The sequence below is a fragment of the Emydura macquarii genome, unplaced genomic scaffold, assembly GCF_026122565.2.
Source record: "Emydura macquarii macquarii isolate MOO-44397 ecotype Brisbane River unplaced genomic scaffold, CSIRO-AGI_Emac_v2 contig_2246, whole genome shotgun sequence".
In the NCBI taxonomy this organism is placed as follows: domain Eukaryota; kingdom Metazoa; phylum Chordata; order Testudines; family Chelidae; genus Emydura; species Emydura macquarii.
This window is the reverse complement of record NW_027132383.1, coordinates 2,708,661-2,732,472: the sequence shown is the minus strand read 5'-3', so window position 1 is coordinate 2,732,472 and position 23,812 is coordinate 2,708,661. Positions and strand designations below refer to the sequence as shown.

Genomic DNA, 23,812 nt, shown 5'->3' with positions numbered 1-23,812 from the left:
ACTACAGGTCCTCGTGTGACTTGTGGCCTGAATGCGTGGCTCATGGTGAATCACTGTTAGCTGGGACCTGTAGTTTCTGTAGGCTGTACCTCTGTGTTAAAGATGTGGGTGGCTAAGTAGCTGTAATTCTTTGGCTCATGGCATCTTGCTGCTGTTGCCCTGTGTTGTGCAGCCTTTGAATGTAATGCAGCCACATATCTGTGACATGTGCGTGGTTTTATGGTCACAGGATCTTCCACTGGAGAGATGTGGGAACTGATGGGATGTAGATTTGTATGCAGAATTGTAGCTGTGTCCATTCCAGGATGTTAGAGAGACAAGGTGGGTGCGGTAATAACTTTTATTGGACCAACTTCTGTTGGTGAGAGAGACAAGCTTTTGAGCTTATGCAGAGACCTGAAGAAGAGCTCCGTGTAGCAAAAAGCTTGTCTCTCTCACCAACAGAAGTTGGTCCAATAAAAGTTATTACCTTACCAAACTTGTGTTTCTGGATATTGATCTAGCAGGCCAGCAGAGCTGTGGGTTCTGTACCAAGTTAGCTCACCAAGAGCTTTTTACGTTACCCTGTTAAGACTCTTTCTGTTTGCCTTTCAGGACAATTCTCACCGGGCCCAGGTCCAAGAAATCGTGCAGACGTGCTTGTCGAGACTACCTAAGCTCCTCCAGGAGGTAGTGGATGACAGCCTCCATGATATCCAGTACTATTTTTCTGTCCTCATTCTCGCCAGTCTTAAGAATGGAGCCAGAATGGCAAAGGAATTGTGTGAAGACAAAGTCAGAAGTTGGGGTTTACCAGTAAGATACATACTTTCCTCTAAGTCTTCTGTCTGCCAAACCCTATCCTGTTCTGTCACCATTGCCATCTTTCCTGTGTCTCAGGCTTGGTGCTGCTCTTTCCTTCTGCCCTTGTATATAGTACCCCTGCACCCTCCATGTACTGAGTTCTGTACATGGCCAAATGAAGGCAAATATAAAATGATGCTTATGCTGACCTATGTTGGAGGGGAGTGATGAGGACTATCTAGTGTTTTTGCGGCATTCTAAAACTGCTATGTAACTGGAGTGGGGAGTTGGTGATTGTAGAAAGAATTTTTGCATGGGAGTGAATACCTGTGATAGGAAAGGGTAGAGTTGGAGATCCCATTCCACTGAAATGAAGAAAATTACAAGGGCTCTCTTCTTTAGTCATGTAAAGTTTTGTGGGTTATAGAGATTTTGTTGGCTGTGATAACTCAGTTTATCATTAGTTGTGCTAAGGTGCGTTTCGTGTTTCCTTCACCTCCCCCAGTTAAATAGCATCTTACACCTTTAAAATGCTGCACAAACACTAGTAAATCCGCACAACCATTTCTTTATTTCATCCATCTGCCAGTTCACTTGCGATCTAGATTGCTGAATTTTGTAGTAAGTGCTTTTGTACAGGGCCTACCACAATAGAGCCGTGATTGGAGCCTTTAACCACTGTCTTACTACAAATAATATAAAATTGTATGGGTGTGCACTCCTGTGCTCACTATTCTAGTATATCTCACACCATCTCCCTATAAACTACTTTGTACTGGCACTTTAGTCTTCTTATTTATGTAGGGGAATAGCATCTAGTAGTCCATAAGTGGGCCAAAGAATTGTCATAGTAAGTTGACTATACCTTTTTGAGACACCCTTTTATTTGCATTACTTTACAACACTCTAGCATGTTGTGCACTTTAAATACAGCTAAATCATACAGTATCAGTGCCCTGCAGAGTTATGATATGGTCATCCCCAAAGGTTCATTTCTCACCTGTCAGCAACCAAAGAGCATATATTCCTATTTTAGAGTTGAACTGCTGTATCCTGTGTATATTGAAATACTTTGCAAGACCCTCCATCTCCTTGCTTTCCACTTTACAGGTTATTGGATACCCCTATGCTACGTACCGAGCTGTGTGTGCTCGTCAAGGTGTCTACAGCTCTGTAACCGGTGGGTTTATTGATTTCAATGAGCAACTCACAGAGCCAATATCCAGTGCAATCTCCATGACATGGAACGACGTCTTCAGGTACCTTCCTCTTCACTGCACACTAGGACATTCTAACTAACACAAGACACTTGCAAACCTCTCTGGTATAAAAACAAACACAATTTTGTGCTGTCTGCCAAAAACTGAGAGATGAGCTGTTGCAAAAGGCATGACCTTTGTTCTCCAATGTCCTCAGGCCACTTTATTCCATGTGTGAAGTGATATCCCGGCAGTTGATACAGGGAATGGCAAACCTTCATGACCTCATCCCCTGAGGGGCTGAGCCTAGTAATTCACTTCCTGTCTTCCCAAAGGTGAAGATCACCACATGGCTGATTTAGTGTCTAATTTGCATTGGGAACGGATTAGTTATGTACTAATTTGTATTAAATGAAATCACATAGTTCCCTCTTGCAACCAGATTCCAGAGTGCTGGTGCAGAGCCTAGTTATCTTAAGTGCAATTGCAGGATCAGGGCCATATTCTCCAGTCACTTCTTGCAAAAATGTATTTAATTACTATTTTTAAAATGTAACATTTATACTCTATATCTACATGTCTTGTAATGCAAGTTTTAGCAAGGATGAAGGCATTAAATTCTGAAACTTATTAAATGAACATAAAATGTACTAATCCTTTGGAGGATAATATAATGGAGCAATAGCACCTATTTAAAATATCCTACTATGAATGAATTAAGAAATCAGTCACTTATAGCCCAAGTGATCCAAACTTTGGAACAGTAGATTCATAATATAAATTGCCATACTGGATCAGACCAGTGGTCCATCTTCTTTGACAATAAAGGATTCTAGATAATAATACACATCTTCATTAAAGAGTACAAAGTGCTTTGAGATCCTCTAATGGAAGGTGTTATAGAAGTAGGAAAGCCCAGGACAGAAACACTGATCTGATGCAGCAAGGGTCCTCTAAAAGGACACTTAGCACCTGTGAAAAAAATGCTAATGTTTCATAGAACTCATTTCTCCAGACATAACTTCATCATTTTGACATCAGTATGACCCCATCATTTTATCTCCTCCAATGGCAGTGTAAGTGTGTGTTGAGCCTGCCCCCAAATGCCCCTTTTGGTACTGCAGCATTTTATTCATGCCCTTGGGTACCTGGATTAATCTTTTGTATGCATTTCTCCCCTTCCAGTTGTAAACTGGGGGAATCCATCAAACAATTCAGCAAAGCCATCTTGGATAAATTGAGGTACTTCTTCAAAGATCTCAAGAACAAGCTCCAGGAAAAAGGCAGAAACACAGAGCCAGTAAACGACATTCAGAGGCATCAAATGGAAGCTGTTCAGGCTTTGGTAAGATTGGCAAGGAGGTCTGTACAGTGGATGCCCTTCAAAACTTGCCTGTTTTGTGTTTGGTAAATATGGTAAGGATGCCTCACAATTTGTAGTTTGCTTGTGCTTACTGTAGGGAATCTGCAAACACTCAAGTAACGTAACTGTCTTGGGTAACTGGCAATTTTTGATAAGCAGCCACTTAATTTGAAATGACGGAACTATTTTGTAGCACACCATACTGATTTTTCCTTTTCCACTTCTCAGTTGTGTAACTTTCTCCTGGATCAGACAGAGTACATCAATAAAAGGCAGCGTGGTATATCCCGTGTCCTGACGCCAGAAATACAGGCTAGCATGAAACCAATATACACAGGTAGGAAAATCCTACAGCTGGACTGTGTATGGCTTCTTGTGCACTGAACTGGGAACCAAATTGCAGCAGTGACATTCAACATCTGTGCATTGTAAATTCAGCCAGTTCGTATTGGAAAGAATGGTTCCCAAGCCAGTAGTAGGGAAATCTGTGTGGTGGTAGAGTCGCTACAGTACTCTCCTGTTGAATTGGCTTGTCCCATTTTTATTTCTTAAATTTCAAAGGCCTAGCACAAAAGGATAACTTTAAATTCTTATTCTTCCCATGCAGGCTTTGCACCTCTGGTCCCTGAGAGGGAGATTTCTCTCCTTCTCTCCTCCTCAGCTTGGGGTTCACAAATAGTAAGGCTGTTTAGTGCATTGGTCCCAACAGGCAATTTAGTAGGGCCACTTGGCTCAAAATGAAGCATTATATGCTAGGACCTACAGTCTCTGTAGGCCTGCAGTTTCCATTTTAATAGTCATTATATATGGTACCAGGCATCCTGATAGATTGCCGTTGCAGGCCTTGGTCGAGTAGCATTAGAGCAAGGCTGCACCAACACTTGTAAGATTATGTGCTGACATTTAAATGCCATCTTTCTCCTGTAGTTTGTAACCAATTGAATGGTCCTGGATGTTTCCAGAGAATGAAAGATCTCATGCAGAAGTACATCCGCAGTCAGAAGGAGACCATGTTCAGCTGTGCCACTGATAAGTTACGGCGCCAACTTGACCTGCTCCAGGTAAGATGAAACAGAATTAGCACTCTTCTGGAAAGTAGCTGGCCTTGTACAATGTGACAGAACAGCTGCCTCTCAGGTCACAGGATCATGCTATTTTTGGTATGCCTTGGAAAAAGCATTGTAGCTTTTGCATTTGCAGGTAAGTAGCAAGAATTGCAGCCAGTATTAGAAGTGGACCTCTCCTATTCTTTGTTGTTTGACTCGCATTGCAATATTTACTGGGATTTTAGCCCTGGTGCGATTCCAGTGCTTTTAATAACCACCCCTTAGTGTAGAGAAGGGAGAATAACTTTTATGAAACTGTTACTTGATGGAAAGATGTCTACTGTCTATGAAAGATTTTGTGTGAAGCACATACAGGAAAGCTTTGTGCAAGATGCCTCCTTAAAATGAGTCTCTATATAGGTACGATACCATGGGGCTACATATCATGACTGCTGTCTTCAGTTTTTTTCACACTAGAATCCTTCTCTTTTGGGTTGCTTGTTTGAATCAGTAAACTGACTTCTTGATAGACAGATTTCTGTTGTTAAAAACAACTTTGCATAGTGTAATACATGCCTGTTATATTCCAGGATGCTTTAGAGTTAAATAGTACTAAGAATAAAACAATACATGAAATAGATCTTCAAATGAGGTATGCAAAGAAGTGAAGAGCCACTGAGGCAGAGAGATACAGGAAGCCTACTAAAGTTCAGAGGGAGCATTGCATGCTGGTTTCGGCAATCTCCAGGGGCCACACTTCTATATTAAAGACGATGATAAAATTGTTGATGTTGTGCTTCAGCAAAGTTGCGTACCTCTGCATTAGCGAATGTATAATTTGGACCTGATTTAAACAGGTCAGATTTTAAAATTTATTTGTAGTTTCACTAACTGGTTGGTTGCTTGCTAGAATGGAGGTCCTCAAACTGCAGCCCATGATCTGCAGAGATTTTGAGAGCTCCCATTGTGCAGATTCCTTTCTTTGCTTCCAGCTGTTTCTAGGCTGCTGATGGCAAAGAGCCCTGGAGCCGTATGAAAGTAGTTGGAAACAAGGAAGAGGAGCCAGCCTAGTCACTGATGGTTGTGTAACTGAGACCTGGAAGAGAGTGGGTCCATTGGGTTGCAAAATGGGAGAGGAGGCAGATCCACAAGTCTCTATAAAAACATGTCCCATGCCATGAAAAATCACCAAGTGAATATGTGTAGATAAATGGGAGAGGGAGGCTTGTGTCCTGGATATTTAATGTACAGGGTTTCCCTATAAAACTGCAACCTGAGCCTTCTCCCCTCTGTGTTTCACCTTTGTTTGGCTCTTATACAGGGACTATCAAAGAGATTTAGCCTGATTAGAGTGATTTAGTGGTGAAGCAGCCTAATAAACAAAAAGGGCCCTGCTGATTGAAAAAAAATTAATATCCAATTTGAAGAAAATTATTGTGTAATATGAAACCTTGAAGCCTTCTCTTGTTTTAGAGATACATCAGTGGTAGTTTTGAGTGCGTCGTTCAGGAGCTGACTAAATCCTTGACTATGCAGTTTGAACCAATGCTGAAGCCTGTCCAGAAAAATGATGGAATTATTCCAGGTAAAGAGGCTCTTGCTTGCACTTTGGTTTCCTCTAGTCCCTGTAAACAATGTTTAGATTAAATGCTGCAAATAGACCTAGCATCATAGAACTCAGCACCTTCTTGTGGAGCAGGTAGAGGCTGATTACATATGTGAGCTATAACAAATAGGCATTGCCGCAGCTAATTCAGTATTCTCTATATGCTGATGGAAATGGTGCTGTCTCTAAGTTTTGAACTGTAATGCTTTAAAAAATAGTTTTGCCTTTGTCAGATTTGGGCTGTGTGCCTGCCTTCTAGTGGTGTGTCCTCAGAGGCAGACTTCACACACAAGCATAATTGTATATACATACATCAATTGAAAGGGGAAGAGCCATAAGGATGGCCCTTTTAATCATGCAGACTTTACCAATGGCACCTATATGTCTCCTGGGAATAGGCTGCCAGTAGCACCAGGTGTGCCTTATAAATAGATAGGAGGTGCCATGTATCCACTAGAAAGCATTGCACAAAATCTGTTGTTTGGCAGTATTTCAGTTCAGTGGTTTGCACGGCTTTTTGGGAGTGGTGCAATTTGTGTTAATGCTACCCATTTCTTGCTTGCAGAAATATAGTGACTGTCGAAAGCCTTTTTGCAATGCATCCTGCATTTATAACAGGTGCAGCCCTGAATCATTAGGGCTGCTGGTTGGTTGAGAGAATAACATTTGTTCCTTTAATGTTTTGTCCAGATTTAGTGAACATCTGTGCCAAAGTCAGCAAGATTTGTAAGATATCATGTGTAGATTATGTTCTTCCCAACCTCAGCCAGACTGAGAGCTGTTCTGTGCCCGCTTCCCCTCGGAAAGAGCTGTCATTAAAGAGGGAACTGCAGGAAGGCATGGATCCCCCGAACTTCTTGGGAAAGTGCAATGTCATCCGCATTGGGACTGTGCCACTTTCTCACATTAATCCCATTCAGGTACTGAATTTAAAAGCTCTTGTTCCCTTGGGATGGGAGGGATGTTCAGTAGAAGCAGATTTGTGTGTCGAAGAGAGAAGGTACGAGAGAAACTGGCAGGAATACTCCTGCCAAAGTGGTGTCAAACTTTAAGACCCATTATTCTGACTGCTACACTATTGCTACTACTACTACTATTCTGATTGCCTCACAAGATTCACTGGCATAATATATTTCCATTAGATGTAAGAGATTCTCCCTTTTTCTGTTCTTGAAATTTACCCGCACTGGAAATGTTCGTTCTTCCTTTCTGTGACCACTGTCTGCTTTTGGGCAGGTTCGAACAGATTGAGAAGCTGTGTTTCCTTTCAGTAGTTGAGGATGTAACTAGATTTCCCATGTACGTTTTGATTTTGGTCCCTTGCCTAGCCCTAACTTGTTCAAAATAAATCCTTTCTACCAGAAATTTCTCATGTGAAGCATCCTGCCAGAGGGGTTTTTCTTATATTTGAGATTAATTGCAGATGTGAGAATTTGGAAAATAAGTTAACTTTCTGTAGTCTAACCTTTTTTTAAGACCCTAGAAACCCAGCCTCCCACCCCCATCTTATTCATCCATTGGTCGTCAGTGACAGTTAGTGCCTTTGAGTACCTCTAGAATGCTGGCTAGCTTTTAGATTTGGATTTATCTACCACAGACCTGGAACCACTGCTTCCTTCCATGCTTTATAAAGCTTGCCAGTTGCAGCACTTGGCTTGAATATTTTACAAACCTATTAATTGCCATGCCAGATTAGACTAGAGGTTCCTTTAGTAGTCTTTATGTCTCTGACACTGACCACTATCAAATGCTTCAGAGGACTGTGAAATGTCATAGACAATTGCAGAATAGTCTCTTATGAGAGACTTTCCAAAAGCATTTACTGTACGTTGTTACCAGATTCTCCTTTATCCACTTTGACATGTTCAAGTAATTCTAGTAAATTGGAGCGGTGCAAACGTCTCTTACAGAAAGCGTGCTGCCTTGGCCTGTCTTCGTTTATTTATGTAGGTGTTTTATTATTCACTTTAATTATTCCTACCAATGAGCCTTAATACACTCCCAGATCCACAGCTACTGCCAATTAGATGGCAATCAACTGCAACTACCCTCCAAAGTATACAATAAAGGTTATACTCTGAATTACCTTCCTTATGAACCTCCTGATAGAGGTCAAGGACTTCATTGTGAAAACTAAAATATACCAAATCCTGGCCTGAAAGTACACAGATGAAATAGGTACATATACATCTGCTGTATCTCTATTGCTGAGTAAATCATGGGTATATAAATGGTTGGGGGAATTATGGAGCTAGCGATAAAGTTGTTTGGTGGATCTTCATTATGAAAGTCTGGAAATTGAAACATCAGAGTTTTTAAAAATCGAATACAATTTTATTTTACATTAACATCCTTAATTACTAAATGAAATTTTTTTAATTGCAAATTGTGTTATCCAGTTCTCAATTGCAGTGAATTTTATTAACTCATAGATCTGTTTACAGAGGCTTTTAGTAAAATAAATAAAAAACTGACCTTCAGGAGAAAAGCAGTCTGTTCATTTATTTCAGAGTTTCTCTATGAACATACTTTAGAGTTCCGTTCAGGGGCCAGTACAGTAAAATAAATTACAGCCACAAACCTTGATTTGAAATGTCTCTTTTCTCACTTTTCCATTTGCTAATCAGTGAGTTATTGCCTGACAACTGTCTCTTGTATTTTTAAGATCTCTGTGCAAGAAGTCACTATCACTATGACAGGTCAGTAACCAATATCAATTTTATCCTTGTACACTGTCTTCCAGTAGAAGGGTTTTTCTTCAATCCCTTGAAGTTGGTGGCTTTGCATTTGAAACTCCCCATGACGATAACTGTTTTTTGACACTTGCTTCTGCCTTGGCTATGAAGAATTTGGACTCAGCATGCAGAAGCAAGGTCCCTCTGGTATGGGGGCGTTCCATGGGCAGTATGAATTGGATCAGAATGATTGACTTTTAGAATCATTGCTCTCACTGAATCCATTCACACCTTTCTGGCATACATTCCTGTTACTTCTCCATCTGTACTCCCAGAAGAGAGAGAGAGCCTAGAACTTCATGCCCCTCTTTCCTATTCCATGTCTTAGGGCTTGGAGTATCCCTGCGGTTACCCTGTAGTTAAATCTTATTAACCAGAACCAGGATTTCCCAGCAGGCAGATTGCATTGATGCTCCTAGAAAGCTCCTGGTCGCTGGCCTTGAGGAATTAGTCATTACAGTATTTGATACCTACTGCCATTCTCTAGTGAGGGTTTTTTTGTACACTTTAAAATTCGACTTCATTTTAGAATTTTCAATGAACAGCTAGTTACTCTCTTATGTGGGAGGCTTAAGTAGGTTTTTGATCGGAGGATATTTTCTTTCCACAAGGACAAAGCACATAATATAAATTTAAATTAATAGAGCAGCTACAGCACTATCCTTTGGCTGTGGCACTATATTATGTTCAGAAATTTTGAAACCCTGAATATGGTTTTGCTATTATAGGGGGCATAAATTTGAGCATACTTTTAAATGGTCATCTTTCTTCCTCCAAAGATAATACCACCATGACTCTTCCGTTCAGCGGTGTGTATCTTTGCGAATGTTGCTTCCACCTGTATTATTTGATCCTTCATATCTCACCTGAGTTGGCCAAGGACATTTACTCCAGATTGAGAGGCCAGGCATTCAACTCAAGTGAGTAGAAATGGGAATGCTTCTGGGGTGGTGGTGGTGGTGGTGTCTTGTAAATGACCTAAAAAAACCTCTGAACTATTGAAGGGCTTTTTTTGTACAAGGTTTATGTTTTCCATATCTTTCCTCATCTCCACTAAACAAATATACCATATATTGTCATTTAGAGTCTGAACCGCTACGGGGGACTTTGCAATGCACACATACACCCACATTAGCTTTTTCCATCTCTCATTATAATAATCAGTATGTGTGGAGCCAGCAGGAGTTTCTTTGAAGTTCTCCTGCTATGTCTTCTCTATGGAATAGTATCTATGCTAATTTGAGTTAATCCATAGACTTAGTATTGCTTCACTACTGTAGCAGTGACTATCAAAATGCAAAGTTGACATAAACCATGTAAACATTCTGAGACTACCTCCAAACATGTCGGGTTCCTGGAAACAGCAGCCAGCAAGTAGTAGGTGGGGGAAGTGATAGAAAAAACTCCTTCACACTTCCGAGATTAGTTTATGTTGTGCTATGTAATGTAGTTTAATTGTACTATCTTTTAGACCTAGGTAACCAGGAGGCTCTCATAATCCTGGACAAGCCCCAGGACCCATCATCTTTCCGTAGCTTGATAGAATTCCTATCGGCAAGACATGGCGGCATACCTTGGTTCCAGGAACTAAATCTGCAGCAGGGAAGAGATAAATTGGAATCGCTGGGAGTGTATTGCACTGTTCAAGTGAGCCATCATAAGTTCTGCATGCTGGAGGTGGGAATTGCTTGGTGACTATTTTTTTGAAGAGAGAATGAGTTGGAATCTGTTCACTGGAAAAGCTGGATGCTTGAGCATCACAAATGAGAGCCAGCCAGCCCTGAAGAGTTGTTCTGAAAGACTGAGGCCTTCCCCTACATGTTAATAGATCATCTATTCTTGAACAAATTCTTCAGCCTCCAGCAGAATCTAGTTCTAGTAACAGTGAATTCTCAATGTTTTGGGTTTTTTAGCATTTATCCATCAGATCTGTCTACTTCCTAGTCAGACAGATATGCGTAACTTAGACATGTGATGTGGGAGTCTGTATTTAAGTTTGGAAAGCTTGTTATGGTGGCTAGGTAAACTTTAGTATTATACAGTTTAACTACTCAGAATTTTCCATTGGAGAAACGACTGTAAAGGCTTGCAAGCTCTCATGGGAAGTTGTCATTGATTCTGAAGCCAGATGAAATGGGAAGTAGTTTTTTGAGTAGTGTGCCTTTGGGTGCTCCCCTCTAGGTGCACTTGTGTGCTCTGCACCTCTGATCAGAGATTTCTCAAGCTGCATCCATTCAGTCCTCATATGCATGTTATTCAGTCTCATGTGTAGGTGAAACACCCTCAGTTCTTTCTAAACCACCTTAGCCTGAGACGAAGCCTTCGCAGTTGTCTGTGTTAAGTTTTTCCTCAGCTGTGTCCTTAGCTCTTTTAATAGTTCGTTTACTATAGTTGTTCTTAGTAGTAGTTTTAGATATAATAGTTTAAAAAAACCCACTTAAAACAAAATCAGACTTTTTATATATAGCTTTTGGATAGTTTCTCCCCTCCTGGGAGGACATCTTTACTGCTTTGATTTGTATCTTATGATAACGGAGACAAATATTTTTTCATGGTGTTTAGTCACTCATTTTTCAGGAATTCTGACCTCTTGAGCTGAAATGATCTAGGCTTGATCTCTATCTGAGGGTTAATTTTTTTTGGAAAGTCTTTTAAGCAAAAGCTTTGTAATTTAATATGAGCCTATGAAATATATGTGTCGCGTGTGCAGTAGACTTCTGCATTCTTCATCTCATTCTTTTTATAAAGCGTACAGCAAAATAAGGCTATGCTGTGTGTGCATATGCAAGTATTATAAGCTGCATGCTGTTGAATTGTAAGCTGTTATGGGCTCAGCCATTGTTTATCTTGTTCAGTGCTCTTGTACCTTCTGCCATATTTTAGCTGAATTCTGAAAAAGATCCTGAAGTTGTATTAAATGAAGTTACTCACTCACTGGGCATTTTGTAAAGTGCAAGCCAGCAGAACTGCAAACTCCTGAAGAGCTAAACTTTTTCTTGTGTATTTTCTTTTTTCTGTATTCTTTTTTTAAACCAGAAGAAAAAGAACCCAAGGAAATTCCATACAAAATACATTCAGAAGGCATTAGGGATAGATGGTTAAGACTTCAAAAGTTAAGTTTGCTGTAAGCTGCATTTTAGAACTTTCAGTTTAGCAGATACTCAATTTTTTTCCTCTTCCATAGGATTTAAAATATGATGATGAAGAAAAGACTGCTGGGGTCCCACCTTCCAATTCACCATCAGATCAACCAGCCATTTTCACCATTGCACAGCAGCCTCCTCTCCCTGGCGTGAACTTGTATCCATATGGCAGAAAGAGAGGAGGAGGAGAGATCCAGTTACAGTTGGAGAAGAAGCACAAGAGCAAAACCACAGAACAAAGCCCAGAAGTAAAGCCTGCGGAGTCCTGCCTGCCAAGGTAACGGCACTGTCACCCCAGAGCTTTGCTGCTCAGATAGCAGTACTAAGAGAGAGAGCGCTCTCAACAGCATCAGCAGAAATTGCAGCCAGCTATTACACACGACCCCAATCTCAGCTTAGTGGGGTCTGTCGGAAAATCACATTTTGTAGCAGCTCAAAAGTCTGTACAAAAATTTCACCTCAAGATTGAAATGGCCTGCAAAGTCCAAGCTCAGAAGAGAGACTTGGTGACAAAAAGCCAATTTGTATCTGTATTTACAGTTTTAAAGTTTATAGGCTTCAAAGCTGGAAAACGCTCATTTCCGGTTGCTCATCAAATTGAGCCCACCACTTTTCCTCTGCCAATTAAAATGCAGTTTCTTCTAACCTTTCCATGTGGAAACTCCAGCTTCACCGCCTGCCTCCCAATAGGAACTCGCAGTATGTCTTGGCTTATGAAGGCAGAGCCCTGGTTGACGCAGAGGGAAAGGGTTTATGCTAAATTAGCATGTCTTGATTCTTCACCCTTATTAAAGCAAAAAATTGGGTAAACTTGAAAAACTTGCTTCATCCAGCCTAAAATGTTATACTTCTGTTTGTTCAGTTGCTATCTTATTAAGAGAGGAATAGATTAACAGCTCAGTCCAGTTAGTTCACTTTCTTGTAGAAGTTGCTTGCCTAAGGTGATATCTGCACAGCAGCTGGGAGGAAGCTGTTAGGGTTCCCCTGCTCTGTCCCCTCTCAGTTCCCAGACACAGTTCACCGGAAAGCAACAGTCCAGAGTCCAATCTGCAGGCACTCCACAAAGGGTTTATTGGGGATTACACTGACAAGCTTAAAACCATAACCATACTTCCAAGCCCTTCATACCAGTCGGGCTTATTTCTCTATGCTCCAATAATTCCCTTCCTGCTAACCATTCTTCTGTACTCTCCTAGAACTCTCTTTCTCTGACCATGGTCTGTATGCCGGCAAAACCCCCTCTCCCCTCCTTTTTCTTGATGGCCTTAATTATACCTGTGCCCACTCCCCCCCGGTATCACCCCTTCCAATATATGATCATGTTCTGTTTTTGGGTGGTCTGGATCTGGGGGCTTTAGTACAACCCTTTTTGTACCCCATGGCAGGGGCAGGGCATGGTATCACATTTTGGCCATGGTCACTTTTTGGCCCTATGTTTGTTTCTTTTTAACATCTCCCTTGCTTTCCCAGCCAGTTGCTTGGCCTTGCTCTTGCATCTGTCTTGAAGAGTCAGAACTTTCCCTCATTTGTGCATTCATATATCACATCTTTACTGCGCCTTGAAACATTTTAACTACATCCCTTATCTTTTCCACAGTAATAAAGAAAAACCCATCTAATTGCGGGTAGGCAAAAGGAATATACTATGTCTTTGTTCTTTGCTAACATGTATCTCGGAGACAGAGGCCCAGAATCCCATCTCAGGCAGATACACAGGTCTAAATACTTATATGAATTTACATTATGTACTTATACCCTAACTGAAGCTTCCCAGCGTGGCTAGACAGATGCACTAGCTCTCAACAGCATCAGCATCTGCTTGAGCTAGTGTACTAAGAATAGCAGTGTGGCTGCGACAGCGGGACTAGCCAGCTGAGCATGTACCCAGAGCGTCAGGTGGAATTGTATTCAGGCGGTAACCTGAGCAGCCCCCTGGGCCGCACTACTATTTTTAGAGCACTAACTTGAGCAGAGCTAGCGTGTGTCCGCCTGCCTGCACTGGGAATCACCCTCCCAGCTGGTGTGTAGACACAGCCTAAGACACTGTCTTCTCAGCTAGCCCATGATATTCCATCTTAGTCCAGGTCCAGGCAAGCTCACAAATCTTAGAGATATGTGCAGTTGGGACCAAAGTTGGCCCTTCTGCCTGCAGGCAAGAGGAAACAGAGCTTTGGGGTGTTCCCTCATCTGGTGGACTTTCTTAAAGACAAGGAGGGAAGCGCACACAGGTCTTGGATCAAATGGCTGGCTCCAGGACTTTTGTTCCATCATCATCTGTGCTGAGGTCTTCTCCTCTTCTGCCAGTGCTGCCCCAGGACTCTAACTAGCTGTCTTCAAGCTGGAGGTAGTCCTTCCATGCCAGGGCTTTTTCTGTCCTGTAGTGCTTCTAGGTTCTGATACAAGCCCTCATTAAGATCCAGATAGAAGCATTTTGGGAATAGACCGGCTGCATTTCAGCCAAAGCTCCAGTTATTGGGAAAATTGGGGCTTATTCCAATAGGGCAAAGGCTGTCTCAGTGCCTTGACTTCACAAGACTTCCATATGGCTACTTGGAATTGAGTATACATACTTGCTAGCACTACTGTTGACTTGGCATTTGAAGAGGATGCTTGCTTTGGGAGGGAAACTGTTCAATCTCTATTCAACTAGAGTCCACATTCTTAGAAGTAGAAGTGGGTGGTAACCTGGGCAGCAGTGACCATGAGATGGTCGAGTTCAGGAGATGGACAAAAGAAAGAAAGGAGAACAGCAGGATACGGACCATGGACTTCAGAAAAGCAGACTTTGACTCCCGCAGGGAGCTGATGGGTAGGACCCCCTGGTGGTTAATATGGGGGGGGGAAGGAGTCCAAGAGAGCTGGCTGTATTTTAAAGAAACCTTATTGAGGGCACAGGAACAAACCATCCCGATATGCAGAAAGAATAGCAAATATGGCAGGCGACCAGCTTGGCTTAACAGAGAAATCTTCAGTGGGCTTAAAAACAAAAAGGAAGCTTTACAAGAAGTGGAAGCTTGGTCAGATGACTAGGGAGGAGTATAAAGATACTGCTTGAACATCCAGGAGTGAAATCAGGAAGGGTAAAGCACAATTGGAGTTGCAGCTAGCAAGGGATGTGAAGGGAACAAGAAGGGTTTCTACAGGTACGTTAGCAACAAGAAAAAGGTCAGGGAAAGTGTGGGCCCCTTACAGAATGGGGGAGGCAACCTAGTGACATAATATAGAAAAGGCTGAAGTTCTCAATGCTTTTTTTGCCTCTGTCTTCTCAGACAGGGTCAGCTCCCAGATTACTGCACTGGGCAGCACAGAATGGGGAGGAGATGAGCAGTCCTCAGTGCTGACAGAACAGGTGCAAGACTATTTAGAAAGGCTGGACATGCACAAGTCCATGGGGTCAGAGGCAATGCATCCAAGGGTGCTGAGGGAGTTGGCTAATGTGTTTGCAGAGCCATTGGCCATTATCTTTGAAAACTGGTGGCAATTGGGGGAAGTCCCAGATGATTGAAAAAAAGGCAAATGCAGTGCCCATCTTCAAAAAAGGGAAGTAGGATCTGGGAAACTACAGAGTGGTCAGCCTGACCTCAGTCCCAGAAAAATCATGGAGCAGGACCTCAAGGAATCCATTTTGAGGCACTTGGAAGAGAGGAAGATGATCAGAAACAGTCAGCATGGATTCACTCAGGGCAAGTCATGTCTGACCAACCTGATTGCCCTCTGTGATGAGATGACTGATTGTGGATGTGGGGAAAGCAGTGGACATGATATACCTTGGTTTAGCAAAGCTTTTGTTATGGTCTCCATAGTATTATCAGCAACTTAAAGTAGTATGGATTGGATGAATGGACTGTAATATGGATAGAAAACTGGCTAGATTATCGGGCTCAACAGGTAGTGATCAATGGCTCCATGTCTAGCTGGCAGCTGGTAACAAGGGCAGTGCCCCAGGGGTCGGTGCTGGGGCCAGTTTTGTTCAACATCTTCATTAATGATCTGGAGGATGGGGTGGATTGCACCCTCAGAGAGTTTGAAGATGACACTAAGCTGGGGAGAGTGGTAAATACACTGAAGCGTAGGGATATGATACAGAGTAACCTAGACAAAGTAGAGGATTGGGCCAGAAGAAATCTGATGAGGTTCAACAAGGACGAGTGCAGAGTCCTGCACCTAGGACGGAAGAATCCCATACACTGCTACAAATTGGGACCAACTGGTGAGGCAGCAGTTCGGCAGAAAAGGACCTGGGGTTACAGCGGACAAGAAGCTGGATAGGAGTCAACAGTGTGCCCTTATTGCCAAGCAGGCTAATAGCATATTGGGCTACATTAGTTGGAGCATTGTCAGCAGATGGAGTGAAGTGATTATTCCCCTCTATTCGGCATTGGTGAGCCCTCATTTGGAGGACTGTGTCCAGTTTTGGGCCCCCCACTACAGAAAGGATGTGAACAAATTGGAAAGAGTCCAGCAGAGGGCAATGAAAATTATTAGGTGGCTGGAGTACTTAGTTTATGAGGAGAGACTGAAGGAACTGGGCTTGTTTAGCCTTCAGAAGAGAAGAGTGAGGGGGGATTTGATAGATGCCTTTAACTATCTGAAGGGGGTCCCAGGGAGGATGGAGCTGGGCTGTTCTCAGTGGTGGCAGATGACAGAAATAGGAGCAACGGTCTCAAGTTGCAGTGGGGGAGGTCTAGGTTGGACATTAGCAAAATCTTTTTCCCTAGGACGGTGGTGAAGCACTGGAATGGTTTATCTAGGGAGGTGGAGGAATTTCCATCCTTAGAGGTTTTTGAGGTGCACCTTGACAAGCCCTGGCTGGGATGATTTAATTGGGGGTTGGTCCTGCTTTGAGCCTGGGGGTTGGACTGGATACCTCCTGAGTTCCCTTCCAACCTTCATCTTCTATGATTCTTAAGGGATGTACTGCTGGCTAAATTCCTGCACATGGGAATATGCAGAAGTCATTAAAAAGTAAAACAACAAAAATAAAAAAAACAAGTTTGTTTGACAAGATTTCTTTTACATAAGACTGTGTTAAATGATAATTATACTGCTTTTGCCCTGAGTATTACAGCCTGGTGTCTCTCCAGCCTCTCTTTGTAAATGAAGAGCCTCTTCCAACTAAGGTCTCTTTCTGCTGTCATGAAGATACAGCCTGATGTAGCTTGGATCTGTGGTACTGCTGAACCACCTTACCTTTGCAGCCTGGGCTGATGTCCAACCATGCTTCTGCTGATGATACGCAGACAGCCTCTCTGGGCCCTGTTATCACCAAGCATGACAGCAGGTGTCATCCCATACCCAACTGAGTCACATGAATGCTGTCCTTGAGCCAGTCATGCACCCACCATAGAGCAAGGCAACAGCCAGTAACCCCCGCAACCCGTAAGCTCTTCACTACAGGAGCGCACCCCAAGTTTATGCCATCTCGCTCTGGTCAGAAGTTTGGCTAGAGTAAGGTCAGAGTGAGGTTAATAAGTCTGTCCTCTCTCAGTCCCCACCCCCCAACATGGGGAGACTGTGCATCCCCCCCATTAACTTGAGCTGAGATTCCCTGAACACTTCACTCAGAAACACAATGGTTAAGATAAAATAAGTTTATTAACTACAGAAAAATACATTTTAAGTGATAGTAAGTGGTAAGTAAAGAGACTAGAAATAGTTTGCCAAAGAAATAAAAATAAGATTGCAGTCTAAAGTCTACTCACTAATAGGAGTTCAATCTAGAAATGTCTCACCCTGAAAGATGGTACAAGTAGGCTACAGATGTTCAGTACCCAGGCAGAGATTGCTTTCCCCACTTGGGACCACGCCTTCTCCAGTCCAAAGTTCTTTGTCTTCCCAAAGTTGCTTCAGGTGTTAAGCTGGGGGCGGGGAGAGAAGCCCAGTGATGTCACTCCCCTTCTTTTATAGTCTGTTCCAGCTTGCTGGAACAATCAATGCTTGTGACCTGGGAAGTCATCCTCAATGGTCAGCCACCAAGGTCCATTGCCTGCTTGCTTCCTCAGTGAAGTCTCCATTGTAAACAATCTCCATTAATGGATTCTTCTTTGAATGGCCAATTAGCACGTCTGGCCACTTCATCAGTGTACCTGAACGGCTATTTGTGGAAGTTTCCTACCTTACAACCTATTCTAGTAGCAGATACATAATTATGATCTGTTCTGTACAAAGTATGCTTTGTGTGATGATATTTCAAAAATCTTGATCTGCTAAATATTAATATCCTGGTGTATTGTATGTGAAGTTATGAAATACTGTTGTAACAGTGGTAAATATGGAGTTCTGAGGGGTTCTTTCAGACAGTGTGTCACATCTGGATACTAAACAATCTAAATTAAATTCCTTGTCCAGAATAAATATAATGGGCTGTTTAGGCTCATGAATTTCTCTCTCAGGGTTTACTTTGGCCCAATACCATGGTATCTCTGCATCTTTGTCCTTCTAGGTCTACAGTGGGTATTGAATTAGCAGTGACGTGACCTCTATTTTAGTCTCTTTAAGCCTTCTGTTGTTTAAATACCCCTACTGGATATATTTATTTTCTCTAATTCAGCCCACATGTTCCTGGCAGACTGGTGGTGCCAGCCAGAAAGACCATGGCAAGTCACCCACGGAACACAAGCAGAGAGTATGCACCTGAGTGTGATGAGTGGAATACAGCCTCCCTTCCAGGAATGTCCCTGTCTGAGGCACCACACAGCTCTCGTGTAAGCAACCTGCTAGGGAACATGCTACAGCGGGGAGGCACTGACAGTCTTTAAAAGCAAGTCACATCAGCTGGGCTATGGCTTTCATGGGAGTTGTACAACTAAAACCTTGTGCAGTACTATGAACGCTGACTTTTGTCTGGAGGATTTCATCCTTAACTAGAAACAGACTTCTATGCATCTTTACTGGTGAACCTTATTATGCCATCCCTTGTGAGAGCTTTGTTTCCTTGTCAAAGCCCTGGGCATACCTTCTATTTTATAACAGCACCTTGAGGGCTTTCTCTTTCCTTGCAAACTTAGGACCCAGCCCTCTCTGGCTTATTGGAGTCTGACAGGCCATAGTTGAGCAGCTAATTAAAAATGTTCCAGAGGGGTAGCTGTGTTAGTCTGTATACAGCAAAAACAACAAAAGTCCTGTAGCACTTTAAAGACTAATAAATTTAATTTCTGCAGGCATAAGCTTTCGTGGGCTGTAACCCACATCTGACGAAGTGGGTTACAGCCTACAGAAGCTTATGGCTGCAGAAATTAAATTTGTTAGTCTTTAAAGTGCTACAGGACTCTCATAATTAAAAATGGTTGCTGATAAAGAGAAGGATGAGAGATATGGGGGCTGTATAGTTGGATATATACTGAACTTTAACTAATTCTTCTGGTTTATTTCCTCAGGTAAATGTGAAGTATGAACAAGACTCGATTACCATTCCAAGAGTAGCAGGTAAGCAAAGGCAACTGTTAATGGTTACTGTGTCCTCGGTAGGCTAGGAACACCCAAAATGTGCCCAACCAGGAACTTCATCTCCTTTGCAGACTACGGTCAATTAAGAGATGCAGCCTGCATAGCACATATATCTCCGCATGTCTGCTCTGATCAAGGCAAACTGTACTGGACTTATGGTCTCTGTGTGCCTTGCTTCCATATTAATAAGGGTGACTGCAGTCTGAATCTTAACAGACTCATCCCCTTTTCAGTGATCCATTTCAGAGGACCTTCCTCTGTTTCTGAATGTGTTTGGTTAGGTTTACGGAAGAGTATGTGGTTTTTCGAGAGATGTTCCTTATCTGTACATGTGCTCCACGTGCCTGAGACTTGAAAATTCTTACTGGCAGTGTCCTTTGGTCTGTGCCTGCACCCTATGCGTCCTTGGGCTACGAATTGAGGGCATAAGGGGAAGTGTGGAGAAGGGTACGATCAAACACTCCCATAAGAAACAGGAAAGATCCCCTCCTAAGGCCTCTAAAAAGAGGATTACCTTACCACCACGTTCCAAATCACATCCCAACATGGATATGTTAAGAGCTCACTGGGACCATGGGGCCAATTCCTCAGTAACAAAGGCCAAGAGCAGCCCTAAACAGCCAGCTGTGGAAGGGTCAGGACCAGTCCCCGTACTGGAAATAGAGAGGAGGTAGTGATCGCTGGCTGCACTGTCAGTACTACACCACAGCAGCAAAAGGGGCTTGATGGTTCCATCATCTACCGTCCAACTGAAATCACTACTGTCAGCCCCACTAGGAGGTAGCAGTTCTTCCTGCTCTCCTTTTGGTAGACCTGGGTCACTGTCCTGGAGGATCTGGCTTTTATTCCAACACAGAGTCGCTGATACTTGTGGAACCAGTGGTTTCTAAGGAGATACCCACACCTCTGATGCACCATTTGACAATACCATCAACTAGCTGAGGTGTATCACAAGGTGTGCAGAACCAGTGGTTCCCTCAGTGGAGTTTGAAGAATCCTGTTCTTCTGGTGAGCTAGAGACAAAGTCAGTTGTCCATCTGCCTGCTCCAAGATGCAGTGTTTGCCCAGAAAGGGGCTCCAAACTCTCCTTGTACCCTCCCCCTTTGGCATCACCCCTTGCCCTTATGATCTCACCCACTGGACTTGTTGGGATTCCTGGCATCCTTACTGCAGAACACCTGACTTAAAGGGATCTCAGCAGGAATCTACACAAGGATCACTGCAAAGGAAATATCCTCAGCCCCCCTCATGAGTACTTTGAGGAAGATCAACCCAAGCCAAATTAGCTGCTCAACTCCCTTGCAGCACTTTTTCCCTCATCCCTTGATAAGGTGGTGATATGAGCCACATCATCACTACCCAACTAACTTCAAGCAATTTCAAGATGTCTTGTGGTGGATTGCAGAGTCTCTTCAGATTCTTCTGGAGGAATCCAGGATTCAACTCACAAGCTGCTTAAATCCCCTTCAAACTGCAGGCACTAACAAAATGGTGCTCCCAATCTACAAACCAGTAACGGAGCCAGCCACTGTGGTGTGGCCTACCCCATTCACCTGTGCCTCCACCCCAAAAGTGTTGAGGAAGACTTTTTTGTGCTATCTAAGGGGATGGAATATCTATTTTCTCATCCCACTCTGAGATCCCTGGTGGTTCAGGTGGTTACACAAAAGCAATAAGCTGCACCAGCCCAAGTCTACTCTTTCTGACAAGGTTCTTAAAAGACTGGATTTTTTCAGGTGTAAACTTCTGTCAGCCTTCAGTTTTGCATAGCCAATTACCACTCATTGTTTTCCAAGTATGATTTTATTAACAATTACAAACTGAGTTCCACAGAATTCCACAGGAACTCTCGTAACAATTTCAGGCCATCATCAAGGAGGGTTACTTAATAGCAAGGTCATCCCTCCAGGCTTTGTTAGATGCTGCAGATACAGCTTCCTGCCATGTGGCAACTTTGGTTGTCATGAGACAGGGCTCATGGCTTCAATCCTCAGGGTTCCGCAAGCAAGTTCAAGCTACTGCGCAGGACCTTCCCTTCAAGGGAACAATCTGTTTAGTGAGAAAATGGATGAGTCACTACATACTCTCAAGAACACCCAGGCAACTCTCTGCTCTTTAGGTATTTACACCTCAGTGTCTCAGAGGACATACTCTAGACCAGTGTTTCTCAACCTTTTTGATACCAGGGACTCACTTGCTGCTTTCCTAAACAGTGTTGGGGAGATCTTTGGGACCAGCACCAGTCCACAGACCGGTCTTTGAGAAACATTGCTCTAGACCTGCATACAGTCACCCTGTTCCACAACATTTTATCATCAGAGATCACATGAACCTCCCAGGAGACATCAGAGACTGCAGCGTGGCAGGCGTCTTGCCCCACCATCAACCTCCCCGCAGTCTTAGTCTCTTGGTGGGAGGCTATTTTGACAGGACCTATAAGAGCTGCCAACCTGGTCTTTACCCTCATTATAACCCTTTTTGGTAGCTGCCTGGCCTGTTTCTTCCCAGCGTGGTGTCATGTCCCCTCTGGCAAATGGGTCATAAATATCATGTAAACTGGCTTCACAAGAGTTTCTTTCCCTTTCTACCTCAAAATCCTCCTCCCGGTCTCTCTTCATGGACCTCTCTCATGAGAGTATCCTCAGAGAGAAAGTGGACTTGTTACAGCTAGGAGCTTTAGAAACCCATACCCTCTTAACAAAGGGGAAAAGGTTTTTATTCAAGATATTTCCTTGTCCCCTCAAAAAAAGGAGATCTGGAAGACCCATCTTAGATTGCAGACAGCTGCATGTCTTCATATGCAGATCAAGATTCAGGATGACCACCCTAGCCTCTCTAACCCCCTCTCTAACCTAAGGCAACTGGTTTGCAGCTCTTGATTTGAAGGATGCCTTTTCCTATATAGATACTGATCCTGTGCACAGGAGATTCCTGCATTTCACAGTACGTCCAGATCATTAATTGATACAGAGTCCTTCTCTTCAGGCTCTCGATGGCCCTCAGAGTTTTTACTAAGATGCTACCCATAGTAGTGGCATACCTGAAATGCCAAGGCAGGCCAATTTTTTTCCTTATCTCAGTGACTGCTCACGGGCCAGTCATGACAGGAAGTGCATTCATAGGTTGTAAGGCTGAAGGGACCATGGTGATAATCTGTTCTGATCTCCTGTACAACACAGGCCGGAGAACTTCCACAAAATCATTCCTGGAGCAGAGCTTTTAGAAAAACATCTAATCATGATAGAAAAATTTTCAGTGATGGAGAATCCACCACAACACGTGGCAAATTGTTCAAATGGCTAGTCACCTTCACTGTTAAAAATTTACACCTTGTTTCCAGTCTGAATTTGTCTAGTTTCAGCTTTCAGCTATTGGATCATGTTAGATCTCTCTCTGCTACACTGCAGAGCCCATTGTTAAATGTGTGTTCCCCATGTAGGTCCTTACAGACTGTGATCACATCACTCTTAACCCTCTCTTTTTGTTATGCTAAATAAATTGAGCTTCTTGAGTCCCTCACCATAAAGCATGTTTTCTAATCCTTTAATCATGCTCATGGCTCTTCTCTGACCCCTCTCCAGTTTATCAACATCCTTTTGAATTGCAGAAACCAGAACTGGACACAGGATTCCAGCAGTGGTTACACAATGCCAAATACAGAGATAAAATAAACTCTCTACTCCTACTCAAGTTTCCCTGTTTATACATCCCAGGATCACATTTGCCCATGTTGACCACAGCGCCACACTGGAAGCTCATGTTTAGCTGATTTTCCTCCATCACCCTGAAACCTTTTTCAATGACTATGCTTCCCAGGATAAAGTCCTCCATCCTGTCAGTATGGGCTCTCTTCTTTGTTCGTAGATTTATACATTTACAGTTTTAGCTATATTAAAACATGTTTGCTTGCCCCCATCTTACCAAGTGATCCAGAATGCTCTGAGTCAGTGATCTAACCTCTTCATTGTTTACCATTCCCCAGATTTTTGTCATCTGCAAACTTTTTCAGTGATGATTTGTTCTCTTCCAATTCACTGATACAGATGTGAAGTAGGGCCAAGAATTGATCTCTGCAGGACCCCATTCAGAAACACACCAGCTGAAGGATGATTCCTCATTTACAAGTACATTTTGAGACCTATCAGCCAGTTTTTAATCCATTTAATTTGTATCATGTTACATTTATATCATCCTAGATTTTTAATCAAAATGTCATGCAGTACCACGTCAAACACCTTACAGAAGTCTTAATAAACCAAACTTGTAATCTAATAAAAAAAATCAAGTTAGTTTGACAGGATCTGTTTCCTCTAAACTCAGGTTGATCTGCATTAATTACATTAGCCTTCTTTAATTCTTTATTAATTGAATCCCATAACAGCCACTCCATTATCTTGCCTGGGATTGATGTCAGACTGACAGGCCTATAATTACCCAAGTCATCCTGTTTATCCTTTTTTAAAATTGGCATATGAGCTTTCTTTCATTCTT

General features: G+C 42.7%; 1 protein-coding gene across 1 annotated transcript in view; it reads left to right on the top strand.

Annotated features, from left to right (window-relative positions):
* LOC137161083 (uncharacterized) overlaps nt 1–23,446 on the top strand; it is an 81,827-nt gene extending 58,381 nt beyond the window's left edge. The window contains exons 17-30 of the mRNA XM_067560119.1: nt 595–795; nt 1,894–2,042; nt 3,168–3,327; nt 3,574–3,682; nt 4,273–4,406; nt 5,865–5,976; nt 6,688–6,917; nt 8,663–8,696; nt 9,512–9,652; nt 10,204–10,409; nt 11,917–12,152; nt 18,426–18,579; nt 19,252–19,300; nt 23,365–23,446. Coding sequence (XP_067416220.1) covers nt 595–795; nt 1,894–2,042; nt 3,168–3,327; nt 3,574–3,682; nt 4,273–4,406; nt 5,865–5,976; nt 6,688–6,917; nt 8,663–8,696; nt 9,512–9,652; nt 10,204–10,409; nt 11,917–12,152; nt 18,426–18,579; nt 19,252–19,300; nt 23,365–23,375 — 1,926 coding nt within the window. The 3' untranslated portion in view covers nt 23,376–23,446. The remainder of the gene's footprint in view (nt 1–594; nt 796–1,893; nt 2,043–3,167; nt 3,328–3,573; nt 3,683–4,272; nt 4,407–5,864; nt 5,977–6,687; nt 6,918–8,662; nt 8,697–9,511; nt 9,653–10,203; nt 10,410–11,916; nt 12,153–18,425; nt 18,580–19,251; nt 19,301–23,364) is intronic.
* The last annotated feature ends 366 nt before the right edge of the window (nt 23,447–23,812 follow it).